General features: G+C 46.2%; 1 protein-coding gene across 6 annotated transcripts; it reads right to left on the reverse strand.

Moving 5' to 3' along the window:
* Window positions 1-7,679: 7,679 nt before the first annotated feature.
* On the reverse strand, window positions 7,680-18,431 carry LOC123051746 (rho GTPase-activating protein 7). Of its 6 annotated transcripts, none has more exons than XM_044474718.1 (22): window positions 17,980-18,431; window positions 16,961-16,997; window positions 15,582-15,658; window positions 14,864-14,934; window positions 14,620-14,698; window positions 14,368-14,512; window positions 14,156-14,275; window positions 13,953-14,030; window positions 13,770-13,825; window positions 13,586-13,655; window positions 12,562-12,649; window positions 12,115-12,358; window positions 11,762-11,971; window positions 10,810-11,130; window positions 10,551-10,600; window positions 10,273-10,333; window positions 10,111-10,194; window positions 9,798-9,911; window positions 9,610-9,710; window positions 8,594-8,663; window positions 8,201-8,383; window positions 7,680-8,093 (listed from the first exon to the last, which is right to left on the reverse strand). In XM_044474718.1, the coding sequence occupies exons 1-22, from the start codon at window positions 18,016-18,018 to the stop codon at window positions 7,905-7,907; spliced, it is 2,487 nt and encodes an 828-aa protein (XP_044330653.1). In that variant the 5' UTR covers window positions 18,019-18,431; the 3' UTR covers window positions 7,680-7,904. The 6 variants fall into 6 exon arrangements, 4 of the variants coding, with proteins under 4 accessions (XP_044330653.1, XP_044330651.1, XP_044330652.1 ...); XM_044474716.1 differs by having other exon boundaries at window positions 9,550-9,710; window positions 17,980-18,430; XM_044474717.1 differs by having other exon boundaries at window positions 9,610-9,716; window positions 17,980-18,430.
* Between the last annotated feature and the right edge of the window lie 525 nt (window positions 18,432-18,956).

The following is an 18,956-nucleotide window of genomic DNA, read 5'->3' on the forward strand; positions in this document are numbered from 1 at the left end:
CCGTCGAAGTGAATAGTCCAGTATGTATTATCCGGCTTCTCTTCAGGCACCTGCAGCTCTGTCCAATCGTTGATGAAATCCACCAATGCTTGAGATTTGATAGCAGTGCATGGCACGTATTTCAGACCATGAGGCCCAAGTTCTATAGCCCACTTAGCCACTCTTCTTGTGGCTTCTCTGTTTTGGATGATATCTTCCAAGGGAGCAGAACTAACCACAGTGATAGGGTGACCCTGGAAATAATGCTTAAGCTTCCAGCTTGCCATGAATACCCCATAAACAAGCTTCTGCCAATGTGGATACCGTTGCTTGGACTCAATGAGTACTTCGCTGACGTAGTAAACCGGCCGCTGAACCGGATACTCCTTACCTGCTTCCTTACGCTCCACCACCACAGCCACACTGACAGCTCGTGTGTTAGCGGCTACATACAACAATAAGGGCTCCTTGTCAACAGGAGCAGCAAGGACTGGGGGCTCAGCCAGCTGTCTCTTCAAATCCTCAAAAGCAGCATTAGCAGCATCATTCCAGATAAAGTCATCTGTTTTCTTCATCAACTGGTACAGTGGCATGGCCTTTTCACCCAAACGGCTTATAAACCGGCTCAAGGCAGCGATGCGGCCCGCCAGACGCTAGACGTCGTTTATGCACGCCGGCTTAGCCAGAGAGGTGATTGCTTTGATCTTTTCCGGGTTAACTTCAATGCCTCTGTGAGAAACCAGAAAACCCAAGAGCTTGCCTGCGGGAACACCAAAAACACACTTGGTCGGGTTAAGCATCATCTTGTAAACCCGGAGATTGTCAAAGGTTTCTTTAAGATCATCTACCAAGGTCTCCTTCTCCCTGGACTTAACCACAATATCATCCACATAGGCATGAACGTTGCGCCCAATCTGGTTATGAAGACATTCTGCACACAACGCTGGTAAGTCGCCTGCACACTCTTGAGTCCAAAAGGCATAGACACATAACAGAAGGCTCCAAAGGGAGTGATGAACACCGTCTTCTCCTGGTCCTTAACTGCCATTTTAATCTGATGGTATCCAGAATAAGCATCCAAAAAACTTAAGCGGTCACAACCCGCCGTAGCATCAATAATCTGATCAATACGGGGGAGAGCAAAAGGATCAGCCGGACAAGCCTTGTTTAAGTCCGTGTAGTCCACACACATCCGCCAGGTGCCGTTCTTCTTGAGCACGAGCACCGGGTTAGCTAACCATTCTGGATGAAAAACTTCAACAATAAACCCGGCCGCCAAGAGCCGGGCTACTTCCTCACCGATGGCTTTCCGCCTCTCCTCATTAAACCGCCGGAGGAATTGCCTGACCGGCTTAATCTCGAATCAATGTCGAGAGTGTGCTCAGCGAGTTCTCTAGGTACACCTGGCATGTCAGAAGGTTTCCACGCAAAGATGTCCCTGTTCTCACGGATGAACTCGATGAGCGCGCCTTCCTATTTCGGATCCAGATTGGCACTGATGCTGAACTGCTGAGATGAGTCACCTGGAACAAAGTCAACAAGTTTAGTCTCATCAGCTGATTTAAATTTCATTACCGGCTCATGCTCCGTGGTTGGCTTTTTCAAAGACGTCATATCTGCCGGGTCAACATTGTCCTTGTAAAACTTCAACCCTCTGTGGCACAAACAGATTCTGCGTAAGCCGCGTCACCTTCCTCACACTCCAAGGCTATCTTTCGGCTGCCATGAACCGTAATGGTCCCATTGTGACCCGGCATCTTGAGCTGCAAATACACGTAACACGGCCGTGCCATGAACTTGGCGTAAGCCGGCCGCCCAAATAAAGCATGATACAGACTTCTTATCTTAACCACCTCAAAGGTTAATTTTTCCGCCCTGTAGTTGTACTCATCTCCAAAAGCCACTTCCAGCTCGATCTTACCAACTGGATATGCCGACTTACCAGGCACCACACCATGGAAAACAGTATTGGACTGGCTGAGGTTCTTATCAATCAACCCCATACGATGGAAGGTCTCATAATAGAGGATGTTGATGCTGCTACCTCCGTCCATAAGCACTTTAGTGAATTTATATCCCCCCACCTGAGGAGCCACCACCAGGGCCAGGTGACCCGGATTATCAACCCGGGGAGGGTGATCTTCCCTACTCCACACAATAGGCTGCTCAGACCATCTTAAATAGCGTGGAACCGCCGGCTCAACAGCATTCACAGCCCTTTTATGAAGCTTCTGATCTCACTTGCACAGACTGGTGGTAAACACATGATACTGTCCACCATTGAGCTGCTTTGGATTGGCCTGGTATCCCCCCTGCTGCTGCTGCTGATGACCCTAGCCGGGCTGTTGATTAAAGCCCCCTTGAACATTCTGAGAATTGAAATTTGATCCGCCGCCCGGGCCATGAAAGCCGCCACCACCTGAGCCGCCGCCCGGGCCACTGTTGCCATTGAAAGCATTGGAATTTTTAAAGGCCTTCATGATTGCGCAGTCCTTCCATAAATGAGTGGCCGGCTTTTCCCTAGAGCCATGCCTTGGGCAAGGCTCAATCAACAACTGTTCAAGCGTCGGGCCTGACCCGCCGGCTCGGGGAGGTGGTCTCCCCTTACGCCGGTGGTTGTTACCCTGTGAATTGGCGTTGGCCACAAACTCCATACTGCCATCAGCCTTACGCTTGTTACCTCCCTGGTTCGCCGGGTTATGCTGGGGGCCCTTGCCATTGCCATTCCGTTTTCCCTTCCCTGTCCTTTCATCATCCGACGCGGGATCCTTGGTACTATCAGAATCGGCGTACTTGACCAGTGCCGCCATCAGCGTACCCATATCATTGCAGTCGCGCTTGAGCCGCCCGATCTTCATCTTCAGGGGCGCAAAACGACAATTCTGCTCCAACATTAAGACTGCAGAGCCGGCATCCATCTTATCAGATGAATGTATTATCTCCTTGACCCGGCGAACCCAATGGGTTGTAGCTAGACTCACCCTCCTGCTGCTTGCAGTTAGTCAAATCCACAATTGACATAGATTGCCTACATGTATCTTTAAAGTTTTGGATGAACCGGGCTTTTAGCTCAGCCCAAGACCCGATAGAGTCAGGCGGCAGTCCTTTCAACCAAGTGCGGGCAGTCCCATCTAACATCATGGTGAAGTACTTGACCATTGCCGCTTCACTGACCTCCAGCAACTCCATGGCCATCTCATAACTCTCGATCCATGCTCCGGGTTGTAAATCAGCCGTGTAATTAGGCACCTTCCTAGGCCCTTTGAAATCCTTGGGCAGACGTTCATTGCGGAGAGCCGGCACCAGACAAGGGACACCTCCAGTCCTCGTAGGTATACCCGCATCCACAGAAGCCGTCGGGTAAGCCGGGGGTGGCTGGTAAGCCGTCAACTGAGGCGCCTGCTCCGCCTCTTGCCGTGCTTTGTCTTGGTCTAACGCGTGAAAGGCTCCATTATGAACCGAGCCGTGGCCAGGAGGCAAGTCATGGCGTCGGACATTGCTTGAGCCGGTCGCTGAGACCATGTGTCTGCTATAACTCGGGCTCCGGCCTGGACGAGGGGTTGAATGAATCCTGTCCCGGCTATAAGAATATGCCTCCTGCTGCGCCAGAGCCGTCTGAAGGAGTTCTCTGACCCGGCGGGTTTCAACCGCCGTTGGAGAGTCGCCATCGATTGGGAGAGCCGCCAGTCGCGCCGCCGCGGCGACCATGTTTTCCAACGGGTTGGCATAATGACCCGGTGGTATTGGCACGTACTGAGGCGGGGCAGCGTTCACCCGGGGAGGCCTCATCACTTGGGGCTGAATTGACGTTCCAGCCCCGGGCGTCGTGATCTCTGGCGGGTTACTGGGCCCTGCACCAGGCGTGTTGAAGAGGTTTTGAGGATCGTAAACCGGAGGGAGTCGAGATTGGGCCTTTTGATGCCTCCTTCTCATGACCTCATTGGACGCGTTCTGATCCATCGTCAGCCGGAAAGACTGTGCCTGAATCAGCTGAGTCTGGGCGTCGAGAGCCGCCCTCTCCGCAGCCATCCTGACCCCTTCCGCCGCCAGATCCTCCTTGGCTTTTGCTAGATCCAACTTTAACTGTGCCACCTCCGCGTCATGCTAAGCTTGATCCGCTGGGGCGACTGTAGCGGTTAACAGGGCCGCCATCTTGTCTGTGAGATCCATCAGCACCTGAGCCGGCGAGGGCACATGGCTTCCTGCCCCGGCGGTGGGGTTTTGAACAGGTTGTGCGCCAGCCATGAAGATTCCAACCCGGCTCGGCGGCTCGAAGGGGTCCGGAATACTGTCGCCATCGGAACAACCCCTGAGCCTGCCATCTTGAAGTTGGTATAACGAGTCGGTCTCCTCTGTGGATGACTCGCCGTCAGAGCGAGCGGCCGTCTCCTCGCCAGATCCAGATCTTTCAGAGAGTCCTCCATGGACGCATCCCACGAAAGCATGCTTCAAGGTAGGCAGAGTTCGGGCGGGTCGTGCACGCTGAGCCATCTCGATGAGATCGGCGCAGAGGTCCGGCTCAAAGCCCGGCTCACCAATCTTGCCAATAAAGACATGGATTCCACCGAAGGGGACCCGGTACCCGTACTCGATTGAGCCGGCGTCGGGGCCCCAATTTGCATCGTCGATGTAGAGCTTGCCGCGACGACTCTTGGTCATCCGGCCCACAGCGTATCCCTTGAGCCCTTCGAAGCTGCCCTTCAAGAACTCAAATCCACCGTGCGCTGGCCCCATGGTGGGCGCCAACTGTCGTGGAATTATCACGGCAGATGTCCTCGTGCAAGGACTTAGTCATGGAGCCAACGCAGCTAGGAAGTTTAAAGGGGTTAAGTGGGACAAAGGACACGAGGATTATACTGGTTCGGCCCCTTACGGTGAAGGTAAAAGCCTACGTCCAGTTGAGGTTGTATTGATTAGGGTTTCGACGACCAGGAGCTAAACCGCCCTGCCTGGTTATCGATTTGATCTTACTTGTCCCTGAACCGCCGCCAGGTCGTCCCTTTATATAGAGAGGTTGACGCCCAGCGGCTCTCAGAGTCCCGGCCGGCTTATAACAGTGTCCGGCTCGGACTCTTAACTATTCTTGCCTTACACTACAAGTTTCACCATAACGGCGGTTTATCACTACGGGCCTTAAGCCACCTCCGGGTCTTAAGCCCATTACTGACCCGCCGTCCTCAAGCTTGGTACTGGGCTTCACGTGATGATCATTATGACGTAACCCGGCCCCTCCTGGGCGGGTGACTCTAACGGTTATATCCTCAACAGCCTTCGAGCCGCGCTCCATGTGGACGCCAGCAAAGTACGGGTCGACCAGTTTGCGTTCGTCGAACTCCGACTTGACGCGCTCCCAGTACGTGTCGGCGCTCTGGTTCGTGTCGGTGATCGGGTCGAGGCAGACGATCTTCCACGCTTCGGCGAGGCACTCGTCTTCTTTGGACGTCCACTTGACGCGCGGCTCGCCGGTCCTGGCCGCACGTTTCTTCTTATTCCCTCTCCTCGACGGGGCAGGCGCCGGCGCCGGCTCCTCCTCGCTGTAGTCGAGCTTGTCGTCCATGTCATCGTTGAGGTCCATTGTATCTTCTTGGGCATTGAAGCCGGGGGAGGCCGCGGCGGCTGCTGAGCCGGTCGTGATGATGTCGTCCATGTCGGCCTCCGTCGCGTCGGGGTTGCCCGGATGCGACGACGAGCCTTGTGAGAAGATCCCACGACGGTGCAAAGGTGGCGTCGGGGAGGATGCGTACGCCGGTGGGGAGTAGGTGTACGGGGGTACTGGACGCCGGCAAACGCGGGCGAGGGCGTGCGCTGGGTTGGGTGGCCATGTGGAAAGGTGATGTTGGGGTTAAACCCGCCGTGCGCGTCGCCGTCGGCGTAGCCAGGCGAGGGCGCGCAGCCCCAGGGGGACGCCGAGAATCCAGCCGGCGACCCGACGCTCTGCTGGCTCCAGGCGTGCGGGCCGTGGCCGCCGGGCAGGTTCATCATCCCCGCGCGAGACGCCTTGGCCTGCTCCGTGTCGCGCGATCCGCCTGCTCGGCCAAGGCAGTCGCCGCCGCCAGAGCCGCCCTATCTCGGGCCTTCTTGGCGTTGAGCCTGTTCCGCCGGTCGGTGGTGACAGCCTCCCGGCGCTGAACCTCCGCCTTCCAGTCGGCGTTTGACATGCCCGGGGGCTTGGACGGCGGCGCCCTCGGCTTCCTCTGCTTCGGCTGGGCGGCGCTGGCATCGGTGGCGGCGCGAGGGGCGACGTACTTCTTCGGCGGCATGGCGGCCGGATGGAGGGAGAGGGAGGAGAATGGCGGGAGAGGGCGGGAGTAGGGGGAGATGGAGGGAAACGGAGGGGGGAAGCGGGGTGATCAGCGGGAAAAGTTCTTTATCTCGCCGACATAGCGGACCCACGCGCCTTTTCGCTTCAGCCGGCGGTCCCAGGCGCCCCCCGGTGGCTTGGGTTCGACTCGGGTACGCCGGCTGTTATTTCGGCCCAAATCGGCGATAACGAGATCCTGGAGGCGCGACTGGGCCGATTTTTCGGCGCCGACACAAAAAAATGGTCTGGGGGGGCTCTTGGGGGCGCGGCTGGCGGTGCTCTTACGTTGTTTGGTACATCCCGGAACCGTTGTCGCCCACCACATATTCGGTGAAATGACCAAACATAGCATGACCACCAGTTTTGTTCTACGCCTAAAGGGGCACACGATGGACGTTGATGATGAGTATTTCTACAATGAATTCATCAAATCGTCATCATCTGATAGAGACAATCGTTCAGACGATGAATTGCTTATGATGATGAGTGTACTTATTAAACAGGAGCATGTTCTCAACTTTAAGGGTTCCATAAGGATGGGTTGGGTTTTTTTTTTACAATTAAGAAGGATGTGGCGATTGTGTACTTAATGTTGATTTTCACTTCATGGGAAACTATCAAACTCGCACAAGAGGCGGTTGAGGTTGAACATTTTCTCGAAAAACATAAAAAAATTGAGATCAAGAAGTGCGTCGACAATTTCTCGATGATTTAGTGGAGCATGTCTAGGTGCATCATGGAAACCAATAGAAGCATATGTCCTTTGAATATTTTTGTGGTTGAACTATGTCCTTCAGATTATATTTATTTTGAACTGTGTTATTTTAACTATTAGTGTTTGAATTGTGCAAGAATAGAAAGCAATATCAAAAACCGTGAAAAATATCCACGGACAAATGGGGAACAGGATTTGATTCATACCCTTAAAGATGTCTTTATTGCCTCGTGCCTAGGGCCGAAGTCAGAGCATTTCCAATGGATGATGTATAAGTTGGTGCGCAGAAATAGTTTTGATGCATAAGTTAGTGCACAAAAATAGTTTTATTTTTTGAGATGGCACAAAAATAGTTTTAGAACAGGAGGAGGGTTTTGCATCACCGCGATGATTGTTGCTCCAACAGGCAATGTAAAAGTGATGCCTTACATGACTTTTTTTTTCCTTCCTGGCTGCATTTGTGCATATATATCACCTCCAACAGTGTTTTCGGCGCAAGGTGATGTAAACAGCCTTTCTACATGTGGTTATGCGTGATGAAAAAGCTTTACATCACCCGCAACGTTGCTGCAAATACATCACTACGTGCACATACATCATCTGTTGGAGCACCGTTTTTTGACCAAAGTGCCCTAAAAGGCGGTTTTCTGGGCGCAGCGTCGTTTGTACATCATCTGTCAGAGATGCTCTCAAAACAAGTGTCAATCCCTTAAATCGTTACGTACATAAATTACATTACAAAAGCATTACAAAATCACACTCGGATGAGGTTGCTGCACAGCCAAAAAATAAACAAGAAAAAGGAATATACATTCTCGCTAGCAGCTTGCTACAACTAACGAAAGAAGGGGCGAATATCCTTTACCAAGAATATACAAACGTGGAACTAGAAAAAACCAAAACCTCCTCCTATCTCGGACTGTTCCAAGGTGACGAAGACTTGTACTGAAAACCATGCAGCGCGGATCCATGTCCTAAATCAAGACTGTGGAGCTGTTCCATCAACTGCGACCTCCGTTCTTTGAAGAAATCTAGTCTGGTCGTCAGCTCAACCAAGGTGGACGACGGCACGGGCGGTTGCCTCCCATACTCGACAGCCTGCGTTACAACAAGAGAGTTGAACACCTTGGTTGCCTTGAAAAGGATTGGTGCGCTTGGCGTTAAGACCATACAGTATGACCGTAAGATGCAATGATTTCCCTTACCTCCCCTGCTCTTGGATTGTTCGCGGACATTGAACCGCTCTCCACTGGCATGCTTGTCGACACCTCCCTTGAATCACTCGAAGAGGCATCCAGGGAGTGCTTGCGGGAGAAGGGCTTCGAAGAAGCCTGGGTCAGCACGTGCTGTTTGATACTTCTCCAGTGTGATGCGCCCGACAAGCTCTCCTGCCAGAAAGTAAACGTGGCTTCAATTCTTAGTATGATCCTCATGCAACACCAGTTAAGTTTTTCATTGTTGGCTTGCCCCTTTTACAACTAAAACAAACTGAGCTCTGTAAACTATAATGGAAATGCAATGAATAATGGATTTGATTCAGCTAACTGGTTGGAAGACTTCTAAAGGGTAGTAGATTGATAGGGGCGTTTTTATCAAACCTCGTTCCTCTGCTTCTTCTCTTGATTACAGAAAGCAAGTTTAGTATCAAACCCTGGTTGAACAAAGCTCCTGGTGGCAATAAAATATTTGCAATTGTTAATATATTACAATCTGAAAGAATAATTCAAGAACGGAACACATTCAACTTACAGACCATATGTTTTAAGCTGATACGATGCCTTACTACATAAACGTCATGCTTTTGTTACTAAAATACTAAGCATAAAACTTGGTGGACATTTAGTATACCGCCTATATGTTGATATTTAAAAGTAATTGTACATATTAGCTTAATGGCAACATATCAGGTGCAAGTGTAACCCGCTATATCCGGAAGTAGGGAATCTCATGCTTGCACATCTAAGTTTGAGACAGACCTTTCATGGGTGGGTTCAAATAGTACCTGATCAGTTGAGGGCCCAAATCAAATATGAAAATACCCAAATAAAAAACCATGTACTTCTCAGTTTACATTACCTATGTATAAGTTTCAAATTCAAACTCGTTTTGCGTTAAGAGTAGAAATAAAAAGGAAAATAGAAGAAAAAAACTGGCACATTTATAGTTACAACTATCGTTTCACCCTTCTAATACACGAGTTCAAATTCTAAAATGTGTAACCCCGCTCTAGATTACACCAACATTTGTTTACTTTTTGAATTTTTCATGTTTGTTTGATGCCCTGGCCTGACAGAAGCCACATTGCACAATTACACCCTAACAGCTTGGGTTGGACCTGATACATTCACTTCTAATTTGATATACTAACAGCTTGGGGGTATTGCACGATTACATCATGCCGTATGCCCTTTATAAAAGACAGATGAACGGAATTATTAATCATGAGTAATACTCCCTCCGTCCCAAAATAAGTCTCGTTGGTTTAGTACAAACTTTGTACTAAAGCAGCGACACTTATTTTGGGACGGAGGGAGTACATCAATCGTTGTCTTACTGTGGGAGATGACTTGGACGATGGTGATAACGATCATTCTCGTCTATGAAAGAGTCGTACTGGTGTTGGCGCTGTTGACTAAGTTGGACATGCAGCTCTGCAACCTTCTGCTTTAACCTTGCAACATCAGCTTCTGCGAGAGCAATCTCCTCAAGCTCTGCCTTCGTCTTAAGGCAAAGAAATTAGACACCGCCAAAAACTGAAAGTATGATAACTGCTGGCCAGCTGCTAGATTCACATTTCAGTACCTTTGAGTCCATAGCACGTGAACCAGAAAATTGTCCAGAAGACATGCTTAATCCAACTTCTAATGCAGCTCTAAGATCCCTTTCAGCCTGCAGCTGCTCTTGCAACCTTGATACCTACAGGGACAAACAATTGCGATCAGACAAAGAATCAAGCCATCATTTAATCCTACAGAATTTTTTATATTTATTTAATGGGATGTTGTTGAACAAAAATCGCAACAAAATCAAATTTAAAAGATGGAAATTATGGGTAAATTCCCATCATACAAGTGTGAAATGTAGTTGATTCATATAGTGGAAAAATGTGGCATACATCTTGTTCCAGCACCAAACGGCGCTCATGCAGAGCTTGCTTTCTTCTTTCCAAACTAGCCTGTAAGATTGCATTACCTCTAGTCTGAGAAGAATTTTCAGTTAGTTTGCAAGATCCCCACATCACAGGCCTACAATTACAGAATATGTGTTCCTTCCTTACCTCTTTCGCAATCCTAATTTGCAGATCATTCTTTGCAATCTCAAGTCTTTGGATAGCAAGCCTGAAAGGTACATTTGCATAGTGAAATAGTTAAGTACAAAATCAACCCTTCAATGATAATGTCACTATATGTGATCCAATGAAAAGTTAAAAGCTACGCGACAAGCGTGGCCACACCCATTGGTAGCACAAGCCACAAAGATAGCAAGGAAACTTTTAAATTAATAGCAACAACTTTCTCGATAGGGAATTAGTACTTGGAATGACTGGGAACTTACTCTTCTTCACCCGATGAATCAACAAACTCTGACTGCTGGCTCTTTCTTGCCTGTGCAAACCACATGTTTAAACCACAAGGTCAAAACAAAAGGTACAGTAGACAACTACAGATGCTTCTTCAAGAGTAACTAGAGGAGTGTATTTATTCCAAAACCATGACTAGTTTTAAAAACAAAATAATGAAAGTCAACGGAATGAAATTCACTGAACTAGCATAAACATATAGGGGAAGACAACAAAAGGTAACGACTCGCTTACATTACTCCGTCCCCAAATATTAGAACGCTTCACATGTAGCTGAGTTTCATTGGACTTGATGGACTGCCTATCTGCAGAACGTTCAGCTCCAGGACCAGGTAAAGGAACTCCTGCATCCAAAGACGAAAGAATCTCTCCCATTGACAACGGAGACTCATGACTGGAAGCCAGATTTGTTGGATCATTTCCATTCGGTAATCTCTGGACATTTATCGTCCCATTTTGATTTAAATGGCTGTGTGGAGCATCCTTTAAATCCGACTTTGCTTCCAAAGCCTTATCTGTGACAAAACGTTCGGCGTCTGAATCACCAGGGTCTACCTGTTGTGCCACATTAAGATGAGTACGAAAGGAAAAACCACATAATGATATCAACAAAAAAAAGAGTTGCTAGCCGAATAACATTGAAAATCAAGTCAGTTTCGGACTGGACTACTCGGAACTTCACACCACAAACATTAATAAAATGAACTATAAAATGGGGATAGGCTAGGTAGGAATTTACAGGGAAAGGAGCCGGAAAAAAGCTTCATAAGATTATGATATTGTAGCCAAAATTTGATCACACTATTAACATGAGTAAGAAAGGAAAAACCACATAATGATATCGACACAAAAAGAGTTGCGAACTGAATAACATTGAAAATCAAGTCAGTTTCAGACTGGACTACTCGGAACTTCACACCACAAACATTAATAAAATGAACTATAAACTGAGGATAGGCTAGGTAGGAATTTTCTACAGGGAAAGGAGCCGGAAAAAAAGCTTTATAAGATTATGATATTGTAGCCAAAATTTGATCCATGCTATTAACATGCAGAAAAATGCATCATCAGTAAAACTGGAAGCAAATCGATTTTATAGCCATCTTAAAAACATATAAGGCAAATATATGATTGGTAACCATGAATTTCTAGATTAGAAACTTCTAAATTGCAAACCATATCAAACCTGGTAGTCATAGAGGTCAGCACCAGTACGTGCACTGCTTTCACTCAAGTTTCCACTCAGTATACGCTCATCTAATTCTTGATCTACATCATTCTCTGCATCATGAAATCCATTATCTTTGGCATCCACAGTTTCATCATCTGTAGACTCTTCACTTCCACTATCTTGAATTCGAGAATCGGGTGAGAGGGAACACCTTGGGTGTTCATCCTGTAGAAGTGATAAACATTATGATAAGCAGCTTTTACGGTAACTCAGGAAGTGGAAGAACAAGTAGCAAATGTATCAGCCTAGATTGTCTAGAATAGCATCATCAGGGCAATGAACTCTGGGATAGCATCAGGTAAACTTACATCAAATATGCTCTCATATTCCTCTAATAGAGTTGTGACAATGCATTGAGCATTGTTAGCAGCATTTGCAGCAGCTATGAGCTGAGCAGAACTGTCATCACTCATGTCTATGTCATCTTCCATCTCACATTCACCCGCCAGAAGTGGACGCAGCAAGAGAGGAGCCATACAAGCAGCAACTGCTGATGGAGTCATTCGATTCTCAGTAGTATGAGAAGCAACAGTGTGCATCATCCTCAAAATTCTGCAAACATCATGTATATGAGCTAATTGAAGAGTTGACTTGATTACTGATAAGGAAATGATGTTTCTGCTCCAGTTGCATAAACTATTAGGTTCACCATATGGTTGATCATAGAAAGAATTATATTTAGAATGTACTGTTTGGCATGATATCCCTGCAGGTAAAATTGTTCACACATTGTCAACCCAAAAAAGAAGACTAACCTCTGTAACAGACGCCTATTAGGCTCGGGAAATGTCTCAGACATCGCTGCACGCATCGAATTTATCCGAGATTCCTTACTCTCTAGACCTAAACAAGGATGATAGAAGTGAAAAAGAATGGTAAAGAGCAGAATATGAATTACCACTAATCGTTAGATAACTAAGATAATACTAATCATTAGGTTTCTACAGACATCTTTTTAAACAAATAACATTATGAAATTTCATATATTAACTACCTCTGTTAAACTGCAACTTCTGATAAGATAGCCTCAATCCATGGCCATGGTATGAGCATTCTACTTGCTAAGGTACCAAATGTTCCAAGAGTGTAGTCAGATGTTCAAATAGTTTAGGTTTAATGCTACTGGTTTTTGTCTAGTCTATGAGTCCAATGTACCCTTTAAAGTTGGCTCTTAGCCTACAACACCAATATAGCTATGAGGACCAATAGAGAGAAGTAGAAGAAAAAAACAGAAGTCAAATCTGTTTGACTACTTCTAGATACTTTTAGTCCACTCTAGTATTTGTTTCGTTTTCTTAACCAAATCCATAGTTTTCCTGACATAGAAAGATGCACGGAAGAAAGGCTTCCATGCTTCTTAGAAGATGTACTCCCTCCGTTCCTAAATATAAGTCTTTTTAGAGATTCTAATATGGACTACATACGAAGCAAAATGAGTGAATCTACATTCTAAAATACGTCTATATTCATCCGTTGTAGTCCATATTCAAATCGCTAAAAAGACATATATTTAGGAACGGAGGGAGTACTTGGTAACTCAGTCAAGGATATGAGTGCAAAGCAGTAAATACTCCAAGTATTCTTAAATAATATTTAATGTTGGTCAAATGCAGTATCTAGCATACTGCAAATGTTTATTCTAATATCATGTAAAATAGTGAATTTGCTTATATTTATTGATAGTTCTTAAAGTTATGGTAAAAACATATAACCTATCAACTACCCTAACAGATTTCTTCTTGCAAGACCTATATAGATTAACATGAATAGAGCACTTACGGAAAGCTTCTAATAATGCTGTGCAGCAGGAAGCAGGCACTGGAGAAGATGGTAGCTCACGCAGAACATGCTGCAGATGTGTATGTTCACATGAATATAGTTGGCAAGCGAACATGAACTGTTGAAACTCTAATGACTTGTATGATACTTGAAAAAACAACACAAATGAATCACAGCAAGGTACCTTTACACAGTCACCGACAACATGAGCATCCTCATCCGGTGCAAACTCGGTCCTTCCTGGAATAAAACAGAAACAGATGCCCAAATTGAACTATAGGTACAATGACATTAAAACTACCAAACCAAAAGCATCAACAATTAAAAACAGGACAGTTCTAAATGTCAACTATGCAGTGACATAAACCTTGCTCATATTCATTCATTCTTCTGTCAACCTCCTCCACATCTGCAGCCTGACGCAAAATTCCCTCCACCTTTATCCCTGCAAGAAGATGTTCACATTTCTGGTTAAATATTCCAGATTGGTTGTGAGGCAGCATACGGCTACCAAATGCAAAGTGCAGACGGTTCCAAACATTAGTGATAGTTGACTCTTTTTAGTCTTACCATGTTTCTCAAGAAAACACAAAGCTTTTTCTAGAAAAGAAGGGCTGCCATCAATATCTTCTAGTGCAAGAAGAATTGGCCTTCCAACAACCAAGGATTTGGTAGGCCTCTTCTCTCTCCCTGCAGCCGTAAGAGGAGAGGTATGAACAAACAATCAGAGATTGAGTTTGTCATGAGTAACAATAAGTCATAACATAGTGTGAGGAACCAACAATTTGGAGCTGCTCCTTCGTATGCATCTGGTGTGTCATTACGGAATATCCCATTATGTCCAATCACGAGAGCTGCATTTGGAGCCTGTGCAAGAGCTTCTTCCAATGCCGTTTTCCACTCAAGCAAATCTTCAGATGTTTCTGCCTGTTAAAAGTAGCAAGTCCTTTTATTTAGCTTTTGAAGGAGTATTAAAAGGTATAAAGCTGCATTTGCTGGAGTGAATCTGCCAAGTTAAACGGGAAAATATATACCTTCAAGGTAAAAGCACGACCATCACGACCATCTGGAAATAGGACAGTCAATAACTTTTTGTCTTCCCTGACCACTACACTGTGAACGGGAAATACTGTTAGTATGACACTGGGAAAAAAAACAAAAAAAAAGGGAAGAACAAGGACTCGTTTTTCATTGGCCATGAATAACATTTAATACAACAATATTGTTGCAAAAGGCACCAAGAGATCAACAAAAGAATATATTTTTTATGACACATACCTCCCAGAATTATTCAAGTCAATTCCTCCCAAAGTAACGTTCACTTCACCACCTCTTTGGGGTAAGGAATTCTGCAATGTCGAGAACAAGCATGTCAAGGAAGTGAGAATTAACTCATAAGATGGACCAATGAATGGACGGTACAATATTCTAGCAAGTAGCTCCATTAAACAGCATTCATGGTTTAAGTAGGGCAAGAACAAGAATAAGCAGGTTTACGCCAGCTAAGCATCAAGTACTGAACATAATTCAGTATTTTTTTTACTTTTTAAGTAAAGGACCACATGAGAAGTTGGTGAATACCAGAAGAAAAGAAATAAAGCTGCAATCACATCAAGCAGCAAGCGCTGAGAAGACATCACTGAGATTGAACTAAAAAAACTTCCACTCAAAAAGAAAACTGAAAACAGCAAAGCCAAAGTAACCATTCTGCAATTCAGCACTAAATTCAAGACAGTGTATACTCACACAAGATATTGATCTTGGTATACAGTATACACACATAAATGTCAGGACATCAAACCAGACTATTACAAATTGGCAGTGATCAAGAGATGTGATTAAAGCATGTAGCTGGATATTATACGAGATCGTGTTCCGAAATATTGGACCAAGAAGCAGAATAAAAAAAATCTGGTCCGATAAATCTGCTTAGTTTGTGCTTTCCAGTATACATAATATCTACATCTACATTATGGACAAAAATGAAAATACTGACAGGGTCATTCTTGAAGAAAATCAGCGATGTTCGGGTGAGGATGAACCAGCGCTTTTTCCAAGATTTCCATCCAATTCCTGGATATCATATGAGCAACATTCATTTTCAGGTAAAAGCAAAATAAAACTGTATAAGTAGGAAAACTTCTGATTTTCCTTTTAATGATAAGAATATTTACATAGTAGATTGACAAAATTCATGCCATAACCCATATAGTAGAGGGATTAAGCGCAAATCAAACAAATCGAGTAACTAGAATGAGAATTAAACTATGAGAATTTCCCTATACAAGATTCAGTTTAGGGTTTCCGAATATCTCATAGAAAAATAGCTAATTGTATTAATTTTGAATTTGATGATATACAACTGAAATCATAGCCAGGTATCAGGATACAACTAAACTACTTAAAGCTTTATGGCAGACTCAGGAACTCATGAGAGAAAAGGTATTAAAAGGAAACCGACGACACAGATTCTAACTTGGTCACAAACAATACAGAACCTATAGCTCCCTCTCTTACTTTGGGCATGTACCAGATATGGATGGCTGTGATGTTGAAAACATATTGGGGAAACTGGGAATGGGCCCCATGTTAGACTTTCCCACATGGACAGGAAACACAACTAACTATAGTGCCATAATGGTATTATGAATTGATGCATCTCCATCTATGGCTCGAATCTACAATCCAATTCACCAATGGATTCACTATGTGAATACAAGCAACTCAACATTTCTGAGTGCTGGAGGCTGCCAATCAACTCCGCTCCGACGGTTCAAGGGGATGGAACGGCAACCATGAAACAGCTCACCACATGGTTGATCTGAAAGCGTTGGAATGCATGTGTCCTAGATGAAACCAACCGAATATCGTGTGCTTGCTCATACAGATTCAGGTGAAAGCAAGGTCTTGGGAAACAGCAGGTGTGACAGAGTTACGGCGGATCCTGGCAATGGGCACTAGTGCTCTTGTTTAGTGTTGTATGGGGATTAGGCTGTAATTATGAACCCTTCTTTCTACCAATTCAAGGCACAAGACTTTCTTGTTTTCTCGAGCGAGAGAAAATACAAGCAACTCGACTTGGTCTAGCCCATCTTATTTATTTTGTGTACTAATACAGAGAAACCTTCAGCATCATCATCAATAAGATATATATGTTTTAGCTCTGCATATAATCCATTTCTTCTTGATGATGATTTTCAAGAACAAAGAGAAAGAAAAGCATTACTGTTACCTTTAACAATAGTACTAAAGGCAAATGTAAATGCTTAATGTAGACACTTGTGTATGTAGCTTTGTTTCAAACAGAATAAGGCAAGCAGCATTGTTATGACCCCAAAAGGATAGTTAACTCATGTGTGATGTAAATAATTTTACCTTTGGATGATATGAAGAGAGGGCCACTCTTAAATACCTGGTTATGAGGTAATTTTGATGTCAGAGACAGCATGAAGAATTAATGATAACACATAACAGTATCTTGATTGCTTAGAAGTCAGTCAACTGGGTACTCATTACCCAGATAAACGTAACACTGTTAAAGTGATAGCTCAACAGGAACCTACATATCTGATAGATTACATAATGAGCAAATCGAATCATGAGACGTCTCTCATAGTGAAACAGGTGGAAGCTCTCCAAGTAGCCGAACAAATGTACGCAGCTTGTTCCCCTATGCACACAAAAACGAAACGAGGAAAAGCTCCAACAAATTCTTGACCATGCTCCTAAAATTAAATTACCCCTGCACTACAAATCCTTGTCTACCTAGTCATGGGGCACCTTAAGAATGAAGCCTCGTCCCTCAGCCTGCAAAGTAATCAGTGAACTCACACATCTCTGAAGCCAATTGGACACACAGAAACAGTTCCTCGTATCAACGTCGGTATGGCACTAGAATGCCTCCATTTTCCTTAAATGTAACCACCCCAAACGGTTCCATTGGCATTCATGTGCCGTATTAATCACTAATCAGCTACTACTCCAAGCCAAATTAAATCCGTATCCGCTTATGCTCGAGTAATACGACATACACTCTCTGTCTCTCCAGTCCAGCCAAAACCCAGAGGCAGCAGCGGCAGCTCCTGAGAGCTCGCGTCATCCATCGCTCTGTTGCCTTTCGCATCAGAGCCGCCGCAACACATGACACCACCCCTGAGCGGCATTTCTCCTCGACGCCATCTCGCCCCCCAGAGCTCGACCCCGAAAATTCCAGAAACAAAAACAGTGAAACGCCTGTCCGCACGCCAAAGCAGAGCATCTCTGGGCCGCCCGGGCATGAGATACCAAACTCCGACCCTTCACCCCCAAAAATAACCTCATCTCCCCCAAACGCAAGCGAGGAATCCGAGAGCGAGAGAGCGCACACAGGAGGAGGAAGGGAGAAGGCCACTCACCGGGCCGCCGCTCGGCGCCGCCCCCGCCGCAGCCGCCATCCCCGCCGCGCCCCCTCCTCCTCTTCAGATCGTCCGCATCAAGCAGCCAGCCAACCAGCGCCGCCCCCGCAGCAGCTGCAGCCACTACCACAGAAGCAGCGGCGCCCGCATTGGATCCAGACCCGCGCGCGCCTCCGCCTCCGCCGCCGCGGTGCGCGCCGCCGATCTGGCGTGCGGTGGAAGCGCCGCGACGCGTGGGGGGCGGTGGTGGGCGGGGATTAGGCGGTGGTTAGGATTTGGTGCTCGGGTTTCTCTGGAGGCGCCGCTGCCGCTGGGGAGAGGAGGTGGAGGTCTGGAGGAACGAATGCGACAGCGATTACGCGACCGCACGCACACACACACGGGCTGCCCGCCCGCCCGCCCGCCGCGATCTCTCCCCTTCTCTCTCTCTGTAAAACTTCTCTCTCCGGTCTGCGAGGAGTTTGGGGGGAGTCCACTCCACTTTGGCTTGGGTGGAGGGGTGGGGGTGGGGAGCTTGCTCCGAAAGCTTTCTCGATTTCTTAAGGCCCGCTGCCAAGCTGTCCACACTTGCTTTAGATTAACCTTTCCGCCCTATCCTGGCCTTGCCCCTCTGGATGGATCTTACCTTAAACTAGATCGCGCCCTCGGTTTTTTTCTGGGCAAAAATGGTTGGGAAGTGAAGCGTGACCAGCACAAAATGTGCATCCATGGACGATGCTTTACGGCTAGCTTGGTTTGGCCCCTCTCCTGGGCTCCATGCATTGGCACAAAAATTGCATCTATATGGTTCGGTCGTCTAATCGCGTCTTTTTTGTTCTATATACGTATGATTCACACAAGCCTCACCCGAATTTTATTACTGCAAAATTGAATTAAAAAAATTTGGTCGAAAGGGCATGAAGGCTCGTGGCGTACTTGTATCTGGTAGGTGGGACGCGACCGTTTTCATGGCGGCAACAACATTGTTGTACGCAGCA

This window comes from Triticum aestivum, chromosome 2D (genome assembly GCF_018294505.1).
Source record: "Triticum aestivum cultivar Chinese Spring chromosome 2D, IWGSC CS RefSeq v2.1, whole genome shotgun sequence".
Classification (NCBI taxonomy): domain Eukaryota; kingdom Viridiplantae; phylum Streptophyta; class Magnoliopsida; order Poales; family Poaceae; genus Triticum; species Triticum aestivum.

Excerpts from the sequence above, each read along its gene's own strand:
- LOC123051746 (XM_044474715.1), bottom strand. The coding sequence starts at position 18,018 with ATGGCGGCTGCGGCGGGGGCGGCGCCGAGCGGCGGCCCG. Across the intron at positions 10,195-10,272 it reads AAATTAGGATTGCGAAAGAG|ACTAGAGGTAATGCAATCTT; the intron begins GTAAGGAAGGAA and ends AATTCTTCTCAG. Across the intron at positions 8,094-8,200 it reads ACAATCCAAGAGCAGGGGAG|GCTGTCGAGTATGGGAGGCA; the intron begins GTAAGGGAAATC and ends GTTGTAACGCAG.